This window comes from Pieris napi, chromosome 10 (genome assembly GCF_905475465.1).
Source record: "Pieris napi chromosome 10, ilPieNapi1.2, whole genome shotgun sequence".
NCBI lineage: Eukaryota > Metazoa > Arthropoda > Insecta > Lepidoptera > Pieridae > Pieris > Pieris napi.
The window spans coordinates 1393013-1413240 of NC_062243.1; the positions used below are offsets into that span (position 1 = coordinate 1393013).

A 20228-nucleotide genomic window follows, 5' to 3' on the forward strand; every position below is an offset into this window, starting at 1 on the left:
AATTATGATTAATATAATATGTACATATAGTAAATAAAGTTTAACAAAAATCTATGTTTTTATTTAAATTAACAAAAAATCTCTGACTAGATTATGAAATAACGTGATGTAAGCCGGAATGTACTGAAGAAAATTTAAAAATATTAACAGATAGGTAAATGTTTATCCATGAGTTAATATCGTTAATAATCCCTCCCCGTTTAAAAAAAATAACAAAATAGTTATTTTGTATACCGAAACATAACTCGTTAATCTCTAAACTGATTATGATTAAGGTGTGATTTAAAAGAATATATTTTTATTTGAAATAGGGACAAACGATCCTGCGAGACGCCCAAAAAAGGGAGGTCATCGCAGCCTATAGCAAGCATGGAGACATATTGGTGGGTGCGTCGGCCTTTGAGAGAGGAACTCTTTCTTTAAATAATTCCCACCGGGAGTCTATTTCACAGTTCGCTAGTTCGCAAAAGAAAGTGTCGTGTGAAGCAGGCCGTGGAAGACTTCTATCCATAGAAGAAGCCATCAAGGTAAAATAAGAAATCTTATTGTATGCTTTTTAGTGCGTTTTTAACGTAATACTAAAAAATAATAACACATGGAATTGATAACCTCCTTCAGGTTTTTCCAGGCCAGTAATTTGTAATGTATCGGTTTTGTGCGATACATAAAAACCTTACAAATATTTATGTTCAAATATAAATTATCATATACTTATACTAGTAAGGAACGCAAAACTTAATAATACTACGGGAATCAAATTTTTCTTCGTGCCATTACAATCTGCTACTTTGATGGTTGTTGGTGCCTGAAAGAAAGAACTTGTTTATTTATTTATTTACCAAAAAGGCCACACATAAGAAATAAGATACATAACCTAGAACCTATGTGTGGCGTCGATAAGGGGTGCACGGACACAAGCATAACGCTACTAAATTAGTTAAATAATAAAACACTAAGTGTATAGTGTAGACTCGATTCTCGAGCGGGGGTTCAAGTTTGTTTTAAAAGGGGGTCAAAGTCTGTTGAAAAATAATAAATACGAACTACAATGTACATATTATTATAATTTTACAGTGACGGGGTCGCAAGACTGTTTTACTTAACTCTTTAGCTTTTTCGTGGGTCGCGACATAAAAATTGTTAAGAAATTATGGTGTAGTCTGTTACTTAAATCTAGGCGTCGCGTCGCAACAAAAGTTGAGTAGTATTTTTATTATAATACGTTAAGAGTGTTGACTTAAAAATAAACTGTAATACATAGTACCTCCGTTGTTGTGGTAGTTGACATTTTAATAGGCAGTGGTCTCGGATGACCTATAGGAACTCGGTATAAGAACCTGTTCTCTTCACGTCTGGAAATAGATAAGAAAAAGATATTGATTATATTGCTGTGGAATTCGTCTGCTCCTCAGCATAATGTTGAGCCAGGGCCAGTAACAACCACACACACACACACATTACACACTTAAAAAGTAATTTATTCTTTAAAAAATCTTTAACTATTTTCCTTTCTTTTATTGATTACTATTATTATTATTTTGTGTGTTTCTGTGTGTATTTCGTTAGTAATAAATGTTGTCGATGTCTTTAAACAATATGTAATAATTTTTAATGTATAACTAAAAAATACAGTGGCACCCAAGGTATGGTAGGTAATAAACCTACCTTAGGTTTATTTAGGTGTCTTTTCAGATTTATTTTTTGTATCATGAAGCTTTTTGTACATTCAAATATGCCCTTCGATGTTTTTCTTGTGCCAGGCATGTGATGTTTCCTCTAATCCACGACCGGGTGTTGAAGGCACGACATCAGTGTCGAGAATTGCAAGCTTAAACGTTGCGAGACTACTGCCTTGCGATTCTGTAACTCACTTTTCGAACTCTCACAGCGGTTTTCACAGCGGCGGTCACGCTCAAATCAGTCGTGAATCAGTCATTTTACGATTTGGCATTCTGATAAGGAGAGAGCTTGTAGTTTATTGTTTATTAGAATGCCAAATCGTGAGGTAAGTGAGGTACAGAATCGCAAGGCTGCTATCAGATGTGTTAATGTATACTTACAATGCATGTTCAGCTCTAGTCTTGTCCTCATTCTCAAAATCGTTGAAGTTCTCTGCAGCTAAATTACCATTGACATCATTCAATACTACATAATAACACGCAGCTCGGAAGTCAGGATCCAATCTGAAGTAATTACAAATAAGTATACATAATGGTCGTCTATATTGAATCGATAATCAATCAAATATAATCGTGTTTGTCAATAAGTTAACAGGAATATTTTAGATAAGATTTCAGAGGTGTTCAGATAGCAAACAAGTAAACAAACTTCGCCAGTCTATAACTCCCTTCATGATACATGAAAATATTGTATTATTTTATCTATAATATCGTTAAATAGTTCATATGTTCCGGTTTATGATATAACTACTATTAACTGACCATTGTATAAAACGACCAAAATCCAGTGATTGTGTATTCGCGCACGCACGGTCAACCCCAATATTGTCATTTAAATTTTCTGAACAAACGAACTAAAGTGCTAATCTGAAGTAAGACACTGTTTTTTATGAAGTGGTCTAAATTCTATTAAGAACACATCGGTCATGTTTTTAAGTTATCTCACACATTGAAATACAGGTCTTAAGAAAAACAGTATTAAAATTTCCGAAGATAATAAGGTTCTGTTGTAAAAAAAATATGACTGACTCCTTTCAGTGGACAATCTAGGCTACTGGCTGATTACTTATTTGCCTTAATAAAATGCTAGGCGCTATGTTTCACCCGCTTTGCGCTCTCTATTAGCTTAGCTTAACCCTATGACGTCTTGAATCTGAATCTTACACTTAGACTCAAAAAGTCATGGGATCTCTTAATTGCATATATTTATTTATTTATTTATTTATTAAGGAAACTAAACAGATACATCTCTATACAGTAAAAATAAAATAGATGTAAAACATAAAATAAATAGACACATTGGACATATCCACAAAAAAGTTTCACTGATAAAAATGAAATGATTAGCGAAACAAATGCAAATAAGTCTGCCCCAGACCATATAGCACTATTACTAACCGCAATCTTCCTTCCTTATAATCCCCATAGACCCTCCACATATCACTTATACAGGGTTGATGTATGATAGAGCAAGCGAACTCTATTATATTGCTCCTAAAGAGCCTTATTTCCGGCCTTCGTTCGATATCGTCCATAAGTCGTTTATATATCGTTGATACTTTTTGGCGCATAAAAGCCTAAAAACGCATATAGTTATATGTAATAGCTAATATTAGAGGTAGTAATGTTTTATTGGGTTAGTCAAAATTGGCTTCTAAAAACGGTAAAAAGTACATATTTGGAATTTATGAATTTTTTGCAATTGTTTGTTCAACCTTTACCAACAAGACAACATAGGTAATAAGTAATCTCAAATAATAATTTAATGTGATTTACAAATTTCTTTAAAATCCTATTTGACACGATATAAGATTGAACTGGTCTTTTTCTTTGAGCATGTATGACGTTAAAAAATTTAACTGAAAGAAACCTCCAAAGTCAAAGTAGCTACGGAGATGATTTAAATTTCAAATTTGAATTTGGAACTTATGCTTCTTAATCAATATTTCTTTTTACCTGCCACTCCTCATAGTTGATCTTAGTCATATGAGCGCCATCTGTTTTAAGAAGCTCAAACCCGCTAACAACTGAGTCCCATACTACACTACTTAGTTCCATGTTTAGAAACTCCAATACATCAAGCGCTATATCTTCACTGACATCACCAGCTGCGTACAGCGCGAATATATCGTTGACAATCTGAAGATATTTTTGGAATAATATCACATATTACATAATACTTCGAATTTGATGTATAATTATACGAAAAAGGATAGTAAATATAACAGAGCATTGCCTACAAATAAAAGGATACCTATGAAAAAAATACAAAGTCAAAATGCACACTATTAAAATGGACGTAATTTCTTATAAGTCAGAAACATCAAATTACTGGACCTATTACTTAAAAATATATGTTGAATTGTGTAAGAACATTATTTCAAGACGATGCATTTATCAATACAATAAAGTACATTCAAAAGAAAATCATGCGTGAGACATTTATCACACTTATCGACGTCGTAGGTTCGACCCCGGCTGCGCGCACTAACAGACTTTTTGTCTATGAGATCATTTAACATTCACTCGTATGGTGAAGCAAAAAATTACACTTCAGGCAGGCTGAACACCTACTTGCCTATTAAAATTACCACGATAGAGATAACGATATCTAAGGTAAGGCCAAGGGTTGTACAGCTTCTGAGTTTTTTTATTAAATTTTTAAGAACTTATTTAAATTTTTAAAAATAATTCCCAATACTAACTTGAGCTCTGTTCAATTCATCAATTGCATGTCTATTTTCCTTGAGTGTTTTGGCAATGAGTTTCCAAGTTGTGTCATCGTAATTAACCCTATAGTAACCTGAAAAGGAACCAATATAATTATATAAATAGTTTTATTATAATTATCCAGTTATGATTACTTAAAAAGTACCAGGTCACGCAGAAATTTCAGATTTTGGGAAAGAGAATAAAAAAAGAAACAATTTTAACTATTTTTATTATTACTTTGTAGTTTAGGAACATTGTGTATACTTGATTGTAATCAATTAAATTATTAACTATTTAAAAAAACTACCTACTAACTAGAACTAACTACAAATTTAAAAAAACTTTCCCAGATTTTTTAAATGCCAATTTATTGTGTCTGGCAAAATTTATCCAAAAGTTTTTAATTTATATACATTGAAATGTTTTAAAATTTTGTGTTCACGAATGATTTTACGACTACATCGCAATAAATGAAACACACACACAAAGTAGTGGAGGCTGAAGAAACCTTGCACTTGTAATAAAACGTATAAGGAGTTCGTATTAAGAAAACAATTATTGCTGCGTAGGTATGTCTAATCCAAGATCTAGCTACAAATTTATATCCTATTAATAATTTATTAAGTGCTACACTTCATCATCAGCATTACTTCTAGAGTATGTCTAGAGCATAACATGCTTTTCGTGGTATCAGGGGTAGGCTACACAGGGGTGCCTCACCCAGGAATATAGACGCATACGCTGAAGCTGTTGAAATGAATCAGTGACGCTTATTCAAAGTACGAGAGATTCGGTTGGTGCTGGGGAATGACTTAATGTGGTTTATTAAGCGCAAGCTGTGTCAGCCTGCAATTGCGTATGTACCTTATAGTGCGAAGTTTAGATATGTAAGGAAAGGTGCTAATCTGTTGGCCGACTCTAAGTATATGTAATATGTATGCGTCAATATTAAACAATGTTTAATATGATTTAGCATTATGTGTTTGCAAATGTGTGCTGTAAGACAATAGATTCAACGAAATAAATTAATTGAAACAACTAAACTTACTCACTTACTTACTTTTTAATTTCGCACGTTAAAGGTACACTGCCACAGGGACCAAACTTTTTAAATTTGTTTTAATTATTTTTATTATTATTTTAAAGCTTTAGAAACCATGTGTTTAATTAAACAAAACTATGCTGCCTTGCGATTCTGTAACTCACTTTTCGAACTCACACAGCGGTTTTCGCATCGGCGGTCGCTCTCATATCTCTCTCGAATCGCAGGGCTGGTCCAAATAATAAAATGACTTCCAAATTAGGAACCAAATATCCTTGCCATATTTTACATCAAGACATTTATATACAATTTATTGACTAGCTCTTAGACTAAGCGAACCACTAATGGCGTGGGATAGACCAGAAATAAACAGTTTATAGTATCGTAGTTAGCCAAGGACTGCAAGATCAATGTCAGTAGGGCATGCAATACTGAGCTTTTTGTTATAAACTATATTGGTTAATTAGAACCGGTTTAGATTTTTCAAAGAAATAATTATTTGTGGTACGAGTATTTTCTCGCGTATGTCTATAAGTATATTAAAAGCCGGGCATCTTCAAGATAGACATATGGTTATCTAAAAAAGATTGTACAGTGTTAAGATTGCGGTCACCAATCTCACGGACCTAATAAGCAACAAATTGGAAGTCGGTTGCATCGGGGTATTCTTGGACCTGGCAAAAGCGTTTTACTAAAAAAAACAGTCGGACGGGAATCAATAAAATCTGTGAAGGCGATTTGAACTGCCCCATCAGAGTTAAATTTTTTCCCTTGCAAGGAGTTGTCCAAATTTCGAAAAAAATGGTAATCTGTTGGAGCAAGGTCCGGGGAGTACGGAGGATGTCTTAGAAATTCCAATTGAAGCTCTTCTAATTTAGTAGCCGTCTGTTGTGCAGTGTGTGGTCTAGCGTTGTCGTGAAGTAGCAGTGGCGTGGAGCGATTGACCAGCCTAGGTTGTTTAGCCGCTAGCTTTTCCATCATGGTATGAAATTGCTGACAATAGACATCATCCGTAATACTCTGGCCAGATTTGAGAAAACTGCAATGAACAATACCGGCACTAGTCCACCAAACAAACGCTTACAAGTAACTTTTTTGGGGTTAATTTTTGCTTGGGGCAGGATTTGGCTGGCTGGCCAGGATCCAACCATTGCGCTGAGCACTTCCGATTATCGTAAAGAATCCATTTTTCATCACAGGTAATGATTCGGTTAAAAATACCTTCATTATTGTGCCGGTTCAGTAATGTAACGCAGCAGTCGACGCGCGTTTGCCGGTTTCCTTCAGTCAATTCGTGAGGTACCCATCTTTCAAGCTTTTTAATCTTCCCAATTTGCTTCAAGTGAATTAAAACAGTTTTATCACTAACACCGCAGCCTGCAGCTAACTCGGACGTGGTTTGCGATGGATCCGCTTCCACAATAGCCTTCAATACTTCATTATCAACTTGGGTCTCAAGCTGTCCACGGAGCTTGTTCTGCAGGTCGAAATTTCCAGAACGAAAACGTTGGAACCAAAAACGAATTGTGTTTTCTTTTGCAACATGACCGCCATACACATCATTGACCCTTCGAGTCGTTTCCGCAGCACTAGTGCCACGGCGGAACTCGTACTCGTAAATAATGCGATACTTTAAGTTTTCCATTTTGTAAATTGAGTGACGCAAACAGAAAAAAACAGAAGAAAAAAACAAATGAATGACGGTCATCGAAGCACAAATACATGAGTAAATAGCTGTACAAATTTTAATTTGGAATTCTTAACCAAAGAGGAGATATTTGAGGTCAAAGTGGCCAAAACGTAAAACGCCAATTTCATATGTAAGGACCTAATATAAAGGTTTCCGAAATCCAACTTACATTCAAAAAGAATACACCTTGATTAACTTACTTTAATCAGATGAAAGGTTACAATTCAACGTGTATATTTTGTGTATGTAAAAACAAAAGAAAGCTACGAATACGTACCCGCCGAATTCCTATTAAGAATAATCCAACCGCCATTCAAGTTCTCTCCAAATGTGTAGGTCTGACTGCCGATAGTGAAGCGTGGCTGGTGACAGTTGTAGCAGTTTTCATTGTTTTGTACGATATACGAAATCGGTATTAGATAGTTAGATTCCAAGCGGTTCAAGTCATTAAAACTGAATTGTCTCTGAAAGGTTTTTGAAATAGCGTGAGTAGTTTTCTTAGTATTCCAATCCGACTGTTCATCATGTAAATGATGACACCTCTAAAGAACTATAGAGGAATATAGCAAAAGCGTTTTAAAACTCAAAAAACAAAAAAACTAAAATTCATATAGGTTACTAAGTTCACTTATGAACGTCAACAAAAAAGATCCTAAATTGATTCAAAATTAACAATTACTACCAGCAAGTCAAGGGCGTAGAGCGGGCAAGAAGAACTAGCAAGAAACTCTTCGCCACTCTTTTAATTCGCCAAGTTTTCACTCATACAAAATGTTTGAACTGAAGCAATTCAATCCCAAGAATTAGGATCATTTAAATAAACGTCAAATTTATAAAATATAACGATAATTATTTTTAACTAATTTCTCACTCGTTACCGTATATTTCAACTGTCACGTGAAGAAATCTACTACTTTTGTAACGGATATTAATATATTACATATATTTTTTTTAACAACCCACCAAACAAATTTAACTATGTGAAACAAATTCAAACTATTAAAAATACATACTTGCTTTAACTGTACTGCATTTGGAGTCCTATCTCTGAGCACATTGACATAAACAACGGGATATCCGGATTGGTAAAACCAGGAACTCAGCACCCGGGACGCTGTTGTTCCATTGAAGAACTGATGCATACACTCAACGGTATCTTGGTCTAAGCTTATCATGAAGTCAGTGATTGAGATGAAGCGCCCTCTCCTGCAAAGGTGAAAATAATATTTTATTAGTTTTATTAACATTTAAATTTCCAAGTCTTTTATTCGGTACCTATACTAATGATAGGTAGGATATTTCTACGTATGTTCTTACAGATACTTATTTAGAAAGTAAGGAAGTAATTAAGGGCAATCAAAGTTGTAGATTATAATTGCCGTTGTCTCGGACCCTAACATTCAGAAATGGGGCTGAGTCTTACGTCGTCAAATTTGACGTATGTGAGTCTCAGTTCTCTTTCAGAATCTCACCATTAGATATAGAGTCGAGATTTAAATATGACTCCCGAATTAGATGCACATATTTTTGTCACTTCGTGCTCAGTACGGACTCTAAGTCTCAAAGCCTTTATAGACTTTATAACAAATAAATCAGTGCGCTACAACCTTTAGTTCTAGGCCTCAGATTTCAGAATCTGTTTCATGATCATTTTTCAATCCAATAGGCAATGTGATCAACCTCCAGTGCCTGACACACGCCGTCGACTTTTTGGGTCTAAGACATGTCGGTTTCCTCACGATGTTTTCCTCCACCGTTCGAGCGAATGTTAAATACGCATAGACTTTATAGAGTCATTGAAAATAAGTCATACACATAATATCTTACCGTAAATTGATATATTTGATCAAAGCTTGATGGAATTTTTCCGAGCCCAACCAGTTTTCAACCATCCACAGTATTGATGCAGTCTTCATTGTCACCAATTCCTTATATCTGTTGGGAATTTCTACAGCTAAGGTTCTATTAAAAGATATAAGCGCTGGAGTTGAGTGGTGCCAGTCTACGGCCATCGCTCGCTGCTTCATCTGCTGACCGTACATCGATAGTGGAATACGACTTATTGGTTTCATTCCTCCATGATTGTACTGTAAGTAAAAATATAACATATTTTGCAGAATATCTAAATAATCGTTGGCATCTTGAAAAATTACCAGCATGTCACCCCTACATGTATAATGTATAATATAACGATGCCTTGTTATTATTTTCAAATTGCAGTATAACAAATATCCTATTAAGTATTATGCTCGCAAGCTTGAACCTAGGACCTCCAGGTGGATGGATATCAAATCAAACTCATTAATTTATTTATGTAACACAATGTACGCTTATGACCGTCAAAAAGAAATACATATTAAATGCTGTGTTATTAATTAAATTGCGGTTCTATTACCTAATTATAACTAATGAAATTAAGTACTATTTGAAATTCAAAGCTAGGAGCTCTGTTGGCGTTTGCCTAGTAAACATATTATTACCTGCGTCAGATAGTAATAAGCGAAATATGTAGCGACACCTTCTTTGAACCATTCTTCAATCCACCTAGTCCTTTTTAATTCTCCAGGATTTCCCAACCATATCCTGCTCAATTGCTGGGATAATTCAAACATCATTTCCTCCATTTGTTTCACGCTTGTGTATTCATTTATATATGCTAATTTTGTTTCACTGTAAAAATTTGTAATTAATAAAAACCTAGTGCATGAAAGCCTAAATTAAATGTGATTCTCCTTCCTGAGGTCGTAATTTAAAATAAATAAGAGATATAATATTGTTATACCTACTTTAAATTAATAATTTAGTACATCATATCTATTGTATAAGCAAAGTCTGTACATTTTGCTATGTAACAAATGAATGCAATGTAACAGTTGAAGAGAGGGCCTACGTCTGGCTATACTCTCGGGGCGTAACTCCGACGATTTAGGAAATCGTCATAAAACTAAAAAAGCCTGAGTGAGCAAAATTAAAATCCTCTATTATTTAAAGCACCCCAATGACCCAGGAACCGTGCTATAGTCTGTTTAATAAATAATATCTTTGCAAAAAGTTTTTTATATTGATAAAAAGCTTGCCAACGCTCAGCACACTGATACATTGGTAAAAACAAACACAAAATACAATATTTAATGTGAGAAGCACTTAAAGGCAAATATGACATACATGTAGAGATCCTACAAATATTAATCAAAACAATTATTAAACAAAACAAATATTAAAAGAAAAACAATTATTAATCGAAAAAATTAAAATTACAATAAAGTAAAGAAAAATCGAATTTAGAGTGTAATAGATTTTTTTGTATCCATTATTTAAGAACAAATCTTACAACAAATTTTTACTAGTGTAGTATTGGATATGATATATGGTATAATACCTAATTAATATAAATATAACTTTACCGAGGTCACTCACCTATTAGTCAAAAGATTCCAGCTTCCAATCTCATATCCATTAAGATTCTTAGGTACCGCCACGATATTTATCGGTCCACTCACGAGCGGCCTCTTAATCATTGAGTATTTGTGGATCATATGAATAAGATTTTCTCCAAATTGCAATATAAATGATAGGTATGGTAATTGAGACGATCTAGACCAGAAGATCAAGGCATCTTCGCCAATTTTGACCTCACGGTTGCTGAATTGTGAGTGATGGAAGCCAACTTGATGAACGCCGATTTGCGGTGATGGAATGTATTCGATGATACCATAGCTGTCGTCTTTGAAGCTAAAATAGAATATCTTTCGTTTATGAGATAACTCACTTTTCGAACTCTCACAGCGGTTTTCACACTCAAATCAGTCGTAAAGCAGTCATTTTAAAGAGGGACCTTATCAGAATGTCGACTGATTTGAGAGAATCGCAAGGCAGTGTTATGAGGGTAATGAATGTTAGTGAAAGCATTTTGCTAACTATTCTGTTATAGTGTAAATTGTCAAATGCAAAATTGACTGATTTCAAAACATGTTTATTTTATTGGAAAAAATATATCTTATATTTTTTATAGCTTTCTATTTACAGAAGTTTGGCATACTTTTAAACGCTAATGTAAAATTTTATATACGTCTAAATAATATTATACCGAACCGAACTTAATTTTTTATATTAGGGGGGCAAACGAATATACGGGGCGCCTAAAAAGGGCAGTCATCGCTGCCTATGGACACCCATTTTTGTGGGTGAGTTGCCGGCCTTTGAGGGAGGAGTACTCTAACTTTGAGTCGTTGGAGGTCGTATCTCTCAGGGAAGATCCACACCGAAAGTCGATTTCACAGTTCGCTAGCTCGCAAAATAAAGACATTAATTTAAAAATAAATTAAATCAATTCTTTAAGATACCTACGTAAAATATGAGACATAGTTTAAAAACCAGTTTTAAATTTAAGTCTGTTATAAAACCTAAACAAATATGTTTGCATGTAACTAAAGAACTATTTCTGTGTGAATTTTACTTAAAACAATTTTTAAAAAGGTGTGTAAAGCACAGATAAGTTATCTTAAACAATCCTCTAGACAAGATGCTTATCGTCATTTTTAACCAATTAAGCATAAAATATCTTATGTTTGTATATTGCGTAAATAGCCCACAACATGTTTTACTTAAATGACCACATAATAGAAAAGCTACGTTATTACCAAATATTAATTAACCATAAAAAAAATCAGTGAACCTATTTATAAATTACCCATGTCGTGACTGAGTGCCATCAAGGCAAAACGGGTAGCATATAATTTAGATATGCAGTCTGACCATTATTGGACGTCGGCAAATGTTTTACTGTAATTTCCCAAGATTCTTTAAGACTTTGGCAACGCATCTTATCGGATGTTACCCACTTTCTGTATATCACTTTTTGAAACCATATTTATTAAAAAGTAGTTTTCTGGTTCCGATAACTAACTTTTTGTTTAGAAAGAGAATTAATATGACAATAAACAGCTTCTTTCTTCTATTCCAAGTAATGATAGTGAAAGCTAGTTTATTCATTAGCGGTTATAATTCGAAAATTGATACTTTAAATTAATGCACGATAGAGGAGGATTTTAAGAAAAAGGATATCATCTCACAACATTTGTATTATAGACCAGTGCAGATAGCCTTTAAAATAAATAAAAAGTGAAAAAAATTACAGTAGGATGAAACCCATTAGAAAAGGAGGGGAATATGATCAAAATGAAAGGAAAAATAAATTACGGTCGATCTGAGGTCGGGAAGGGTAGGGGGGGGGGGGAGTTTTAAGGGTAAAAAACGGTTTATCTCGATTTCCGGCAAAACTAAAAGTCCTATCGAAGAAAGTTAAATAGCAAAGTTATAGGCAATAAAAAGATCTACAACTTTTGTAGTCACACATTTTTCACATGACCTCAAAATTTATGTGAAAAATTCAAAAAACCAACTTTTTGGTTTTTTATTTCTATCTTTTACAAAAATTTATTTTTTTAAACGAAATTTGGTGAAAACTTACCTTATTATGTCCCAAATATACTGTAATTTATTTGATTAAAAATATTTATTTTTTCACCTTATTTTGAATTAATATCGAAAAAACACCCTAATTTTCAATCGAAAATTCTGACGTCAAAATTTCAGCTTTTTTCAGAAAGTTGATGTGCTTTCAGTGCGTTGAAATCTCTACTTTCCTATGGTAAAAAAAAAATATATATATATTACCATAGTAAATCTTCTCGGAAAATGCAAAAAATCGTATGCAGTAACGCCCAGACCCGTCATCCCCTTCCCTACTTCTCTATGAAATACGAAAATTTTAGCCCATCTAAAGGCTAAAAATTTTTTTTAGGTCACTCAGGTATATATAAGTTATCTTAAAATAGTAATAAATAGGCATCTAATTATAATTTAAAGAAGATTCATAGAGAAGTAGGGAAGGGGATGACGGGTCTGAGCGTTACTGCATACGATTTTTTGCATTTTCCGAGAAGATTTACTATGGTAATATATATATATATTTTTTTACCATAGGAAAGTAGAGATTTCAACGCACTGAAAGCACATCAACTTTTTGAAAAAAGCTGAAATTTTGACGTCAGAATTTTCGATTGAAAATTAGGGTGTTTTTTCGATATTAATTCAAAATAAGGTGAAAAAATAAATATTTTTAATCAAATAAATTACAGTATATTTGGGACATAATAAGGTAAGTTTTCACCAAATTTCGTTTAAAAAAATAAATTTTTGTAAAAGATAGAAATAAAAAACCAAAAAGTTGGTTTTTTGAATTTTTCACATAAATTTTGAGGTTATGTGAAAAATGTGTGACTACAAAAGTTGTAGATCTTTTTATTGCCTACAACTTTGCCATTTAACTTTCTTCGATAGGACTTTTAGTTTTGCCGGAAATCGAGATAAACCGTTTTTTACCCTTAAAACTCCCCCCCTACCCCTTCCCGACCTCAGATCGACCGTAATTTATTTTTCCTTTCATTTTGATCATATTCCCCTGCTTTTCTTATGGGTTTCATCCTACTGTAATTTTTTTTGGTTTCAAAAATTATCGGCACTGGTCTATTATGTATTCCTGAAAAATAAATGCTGAAACACGCCATGCAAAATTGCCTGATTTTTAAAGTCACAATTCTTTAAAGAAACTTTTCATGAATTCAAAGATTGTGATAACCTTCAAAGATTAGACCAACAATGAATGCAAATTCTAAGATCTTAAAAATGTAGATTTTAAATAATTTATTGTGTTAAAATTTTAGATTATGACAACGAAGTATCTTTCCTACGTAATATGAGTGTAAATACAAGACAAAAGAAAGAAAGATAAACTTTATTATACACAACAGGATATTTAGGTAAAACAAAGTACACTGGCCTCCACACTAGGATCCCCTGTGTAGTGGCAACCAGTCTCTTCCAATTTGACATGTTAACTGTACTTGATAATAATTTCTATATAAAAAAAAATTAATATTAAATAAATTTAATATTTTCTGTATCAGCATAGGACAGATGTAAGTGAGTTTTACAATGACTTAATAAAGGCAAATATTTATTTATATTATTATTTCAGGTACATGAATATTACACGTCAAAATAATATTAGAGTTGGTTAATTACCGTGATCCTCGGTTCCATTCGCAGCGATTATTATTCCCGTTATTAGATATTGCGTCGTATGATTAAAGTATTCGTATGTGTTATGTCTCTTAACTTTCCAAGAGTTAAGCATGTTCACGCGTTTTAATAAAAAGGAAGTCGCAACTCTACAAAGCTCCGGACCAGACCAAAAATGGTTACTATGAATAGAAACTGTGTCAATTGTAGCTTGTATGGTGTGACCAGTTCCGTATCGAGCGTCAATAATACGAGATAATGTTATACATCAGTGGTCTCTATTTATAGGCATGGTATTTAACGTGGTTAAGAGGAAATAGGTTTTTAGTTACAAGATTAATGTTGTTATTTTTATTGGGACGAAAGCTGGAATGCAATAACGTATTAATTCCTATTTCAAATTTGAATTACTATTTTACTCTTTGAGGCACCACCTCAATTCAAATTTGGATCAAGATAAGCTGACTACGTATTACACGGAAGTCCTGTGTTCGATTACCGGTAACACAACGTAGTATTGTGTTCTATGCCTCAACAATACTCTTAAAGATATATAAATGTTACATTAGACCACTATTAGAGTATGCCTACAGAATTTGGAATCCTTATTTCATAAAGGATATTAGTATGCTTGAAAGGGTTCAAAGAAAAGCCACAAAAATGATCAGGTCTCTCAGGAATCAATCTTATAGTGAGCGTCTGAAAGCACTTGACCTTACTGATTTAGGAAGTAGGAGATTAAGAGGAAATCTCATTGAAACCTATAAAATCCTTACTGGCCACTATAATGATCCAGGAATTGAGAAGCTCTTTATTTTAAGTGAAAATATACATTTGAGGGGTAGTTCTTTAAAACTTAAGACCACTCAACATAACACAAATTCCCTAAAGAACTGTCTCCCAAACCGAGTAGTGGCCGACTGGAATAGGCTTCCGAAAATTGTAATCAGTGCACCATCTCTGAACTCCTTTAAAAATAGATTGGATAGTTTCTCCAAATCTCAAAATACACGCGCATCAGCTTATTAAGATGCTAGTGTGCTTATATATATAATAATAACGTACGAGTAACGGTATTACGGTAATAGAAAATACTTGTTTTTGTAGGATATGATTATTTTTATTAGACAATAATGCCAGAAGGGTGTGGACTGTGGGAATAGAAACTCCATGAAATTGCTACTTACTTCTGTCTGTTTAACTCTTTTGCGATGACTAATGTTGTATTACAGAACTGGATACCCGGCCGTGGCGGTGCAACATACACCCTTAACTTGAATACAGCTTCAAATTCTGGATTGTTGAAGCAAGGGAAGAAATATTTAGCTTTGGTTGGAGATAATCGGGTAGTATATAGATATCTGTAACAAGGAGAATGTGATTAATGTGAATAATTAAAAAGGCGTATTAAGACGGAAGTAACGTTAACACTAATTAACTTCACTTTTCAAACTATTGCAAATTATAATTAGTATTACCAACGCTGAGTTTACACTAATTATCAGGTATAACTTCCTAATAGTTTTCAGACGCTGTTCAAAGATGACTTAATATTTATTTTATAAGAGGTATAAACTTAACTTTCATAAAACCTTTCTGTCATTAAGTCTTAATTAATAAAAGCAAGTTAAAAGTCTTTTGATTAAAAAAAATATTAAGTAAGATTTTTATTATGCTATCCTATGCGGATCCTAGTCACATTGGCAAGCAAGCTATTGACCGGGTTCCCTAAGGCCAAAAACGTTTTCTTTTTCCTCCCAAAACAGACGGAAACAAAGCATCATTACAAAGGTGACAGAAGCTAGAATTATCTGGAGTTAGTCCGGTCCAACATAGAGGTCAAATCTTTGTTTTTTATTATTATTATTAATTACTTAAGATGTCATGTGGAACATGGTGTAATAGTTGCAGCTCCTTACAAAAATTGTGTAAAACAATAATACTTGGCGATTAAAAAGAGTGGCGGAGAGTTTATTGCCAGTTCTTATCGTCCGTTCTACACCCTTGATTTGAGAGCTGATAGTCAATGTAAAATGTTTTTATTGATGTTCATAGGTCTACATTATGTTACCTCAATGAATAAATGATTTTGACTTTGACTTTGACCTACACCATCAGGCAGGTGTGGGGAAATAGAACCTTAAGTCAAGTCAAAATAAAGAAAAATTCTCATTTGTGATTATACCTCGTTTTAGTATACATATAGTAACTAACTAAACAGCCAGCAATATAGCTATTATAATTATACACCTAATGCGATTATCTATAATGATAATAAATATATCAGTGCGTAGGTTGATACTGTGATTTATAAATCAAGTCAACATCGACAAGACAAAACTGTTATGGATAATTAAACATAGCCCTGACATAAAAATGGTTTCCTGATGATGCTCTTAATTGTGAATTGATTATGCAAGTGTGTTGTGTTACCTATACATGCATAGCGTTTTGTGGGAAGGAGTGTATGCATAATATATTGTTTTACAAATCAAAAGTTTTACCATTTTAATAATTTATATTTGTAGTATACAAAATTATTTTCCTGTAATGTCATAACGAATTCAGTCGTTAACTTTTGCTATGATTTCGAGGGACGGCTCGAAGTATTTACCTTTCATGATAACAATACTTAGTTTGTTCTCTTATTTTATTACGACAATGAACCTAAAACCTTAAAACCTATTTATTATTTATATATATATATTATTATTTATTATTAACTAAAATATATTATTAAAAGGAGACCCTTTAGGCAAGGTTACGAAGATACTGGCAACGTTTCCCCTTTGAATAGCTAGACTAATTCTTTGTTCGAGGTAGCTGCCTTTTTGCTATTTCCTTAAAAAGCCTTATAGCGCTAGGACTCCACGGAACAAGGGTCTCGACACCGAATGGGACAAAATCATATTCGGAGCCTAGCCCCTGTATTTGCATGAATATGTTATTAATTTTATTTTATTAAAGCAGTTTTTTATTTTTGTAAAAATTTGGCTGATAATATTTATTTATTTAATGGTCGGCAACGCAAGTGTTGAGTCAGTTATCTCTTAAGCTTTTTTAAATCTACAAAATATATCAAACCGTTTAGGAGTTTTAATAATTTTACTGGAACTATCTTGACCACTCCGATCTAGCCATAAATCTGTACTCAGTGCATGTGGGAAGAAGGTCACCTGTTCCGCCAACATATAAACAAACAATTTTCTTATAATACGCGTTTTCAAGGTGTTTTATGTTTTATTTCTGTTTATTATTTAATCGCCTACGAGTAGTATTTGCATATCGCCCGTTTCTAAATTCAATTTTCGTGGAAAACAATGTTTTGTTGTAATCCCAGAAATCTGAATCTTTAGCCTCCGAACCCAATAACCTATCTCAATCTATAATCCACCATCTGGGATAGTAATCTTAATCCAAATGTTGGAACAAGTGTGCCAATAGCCAATCGAAGGATTGTAACACCCATCTGTCGATACAAGCTATCCATGGGAGGTCGTATCGGTGTCTGTGGATAGACCTTTGTATGAAAATGACAGTTGACGACAGCTCGATTTCAACAGTTAATTATTATAACAGATTTTAACTTACACCAGTTTTTGAAATAATTAAAATAACTGTTTGTTATGTTTTAAACTTACACATGTATATTGTAATGTTATTTGTACGGATTTACTTACTTTATTTGGTTTGTACATTGATTATCAAATATCAGTGAAAACTCGGTAAAATGCAACGTGACAAAGAGCATTTTATCTGTCGCCAAAAATGGTTTGTCTTCGTAGGGTTTTGTTATTGGGATGCAGATAGGAGATCGATCGACTGTCGCGGTCTGATCTCAGATTGTGGATTATTTATTGGGTTCGGGCGTAAATGAATTGCGTCTTGGTTCAGATAAATTATAATCCAACGCTACAGCCCTATATGGGCCTTGGGCTTGCATCCGTTTTTTGACCAATTTATTTCTTTTCATAGACAAGTCGGTGATCAGCCTTCTGTGTCAGACACGTGTCTTTTTAGACCTGCCTGTCCCCACGATGTTTGCCTTCACCGTACCTTCATTAAGCACATGTCACTAGGCCAACACTGCTCAAATCATATAATATTTAGTCAAAATTAGATTTTACAAGAGACATACTTTGCTAAAATAATATTTTATACAGGATAGTGTAACTGTTCGTCTGTCTTATAACTATTATCCTAGGATTCTGACAACTTGCAAATGATGTGTGAAACATGTTCTCTATAATAGCTTGATTCAAAACTAGTGTTTTGATTGTAAATTGGCCCAGAATATTGTGAGGATCGTACGCTATTACATAATAAAGTTCATAATTGATCATACTTGAATGATCATGATGTAAGGATTGCCTCTGTTCAACAATTCGTATGACTCAAAACTTGGCGATTAAAAAAGTGGCGGAGAGTTTCTTGCCAGCCTTGCGATTCTGTAACTCACTTTTCGAACTGACACACCGGTTTTCAGCGAAAAGTGAGTTTCAGAATCGCAAGGCAGTTCTTATTTCCCGCTCTACGAACTGGCAGTAAATTTAGAATCAATTTAACATCATTTCTGTTGTCGTTCTTAATTTTACTTGTTTACCTTAATGAATCAAGTTATTGAAGTGAAACTTCTTTATCGGGGTTGGAAAAAAATTTAGTGTAACATTTTTTCGTTACGCGTCACATTTTTCCGTTACGCGCCGTCTTTTGAAGGGAAACTTCTTTATCGACGTATGGGAGAAATTTTGTAGCAGGTTACGCGCCATGTTGCTTTTTGAAGTCAAACTTCTTTATCGGCGTTGGAAAAAAATTTACACACATTTGTCACATTTTTCGGTTACGCGCCATCTTTTTCTTGTCCCTACCACGGTTGATCCGAAGAGATTCGAAGCCATTAGTAACAAAAATATATAATAACGATAACAATGATAGTAATCCTAATAATTCTATTACAATTAATGAAATTCTGTAATAATCTTAGTACTACATATTAGTACAGTAATAAGTTAAAATGAAATAATTGTATTTGTATTCATGTCTATGATAATAAAAGCCTTTTGTTAAACTTTATCTAATTTAACTTTATTTAACCAATTTCTGTAAAGTTGCATATAGTAGATCATTTTTCGAAAAATAAGGTCATAAAGAAGTTTCACTTCTTACGTGTGTACACCTAGTACACGCACACATTTTTTTATTATTTTGAGTTTAATAGTTAATACTTACGCTTCTTTCCCGTCGTCTCCTTTATAAGGAACAATAAATACACCTTCGCTATCCAAATGAACGTATTTCACAAAAGACACTCTTATTATATACTGAGTTCTACTTGCACTGTATTGTTTCATCGGTTCCCTCAAATAAATAAACAATTTTCCCTTTTTATTATCAAACTCGTATGGTCTGTGTTGATTAACAATATCCGTTACACCATCCAAAACTTTTATCGAACCACTCTTTATCTCTAACTCCTTTGCATCCAACTCAATAATATTCACATTTGGCGCATTTGCTATTACCGTTATTAATAAATCACAATCGTAATATGATGTTCCATCTTTAAATATATGCGGTATTATCGTAAGCTCATATTGCGCGGGATAAATTGTGTAATTCAAACATTCTTCTTCCAAAACGTACGCTTTGGTTGTAGAAATGAACAACAAAATAGTGAAGAACAACATTATCAATACACTTTACATATATTCAATGCAACTAATATTTTTATGATTTTAAATACAGAAAAGGAATTCGCGGCGAAATGACCGACGCGTCCGCTCTTAGCGAACGTTCGAATTGTTTATGTTGCGTCTATAACCGTTGCGTATTATTTTGGCCATTATACCTTTGGTTAGTATTATGACGTATTTTTCACCTTTAATAAACATATGAAACTTAATAGATCAACGGGGGTCAGATGGGGGTAATTTACGAGTAGTTTTTGACATTTACCTACGTATATACTTATAAACTGGAGGAGGGGAAATTAAAGTAATATATAAATACGAGTTAATAATTT

General features: G+C 33.4%; 1 protein-coding gene across 1 annotated transcript; it reads right to left on the reverse strand.

The window, feature by feature from the left end:
- Positions 1–11: 11 nt before the first annotated feature.
- Positions 12–20004, reverse strand: LOC125053213 (aminopeptidase N-like). Its single transcript, XM_047654460.1, has 13 exons — positions 19436–20004; positions 15394–15567; positions 10541–10855; positions 9604–9793; positions 8951–9210; positions 8137–8329; positions 7401–7587; positions 4385–4482; positions 3636–3818; positions 3078–3256; positions 2061–2183; positions 1265–1352; positions 12–805 (listed from the first exon to the last, which is right to left on the reverse strand). The coding sequence occupies exons 1-13, from the start codon at positions 19891–19893 to the stop codon at positions 704–706; spliced, it is 2550 nt and encodes an 849-aa protein (XP_047510416.1). The 5' UTR covers positions 19894–20004; the 3' UTR covers positions 12–703.
- Positions 20005–20228: the final 224 nt, after the last annotated feature.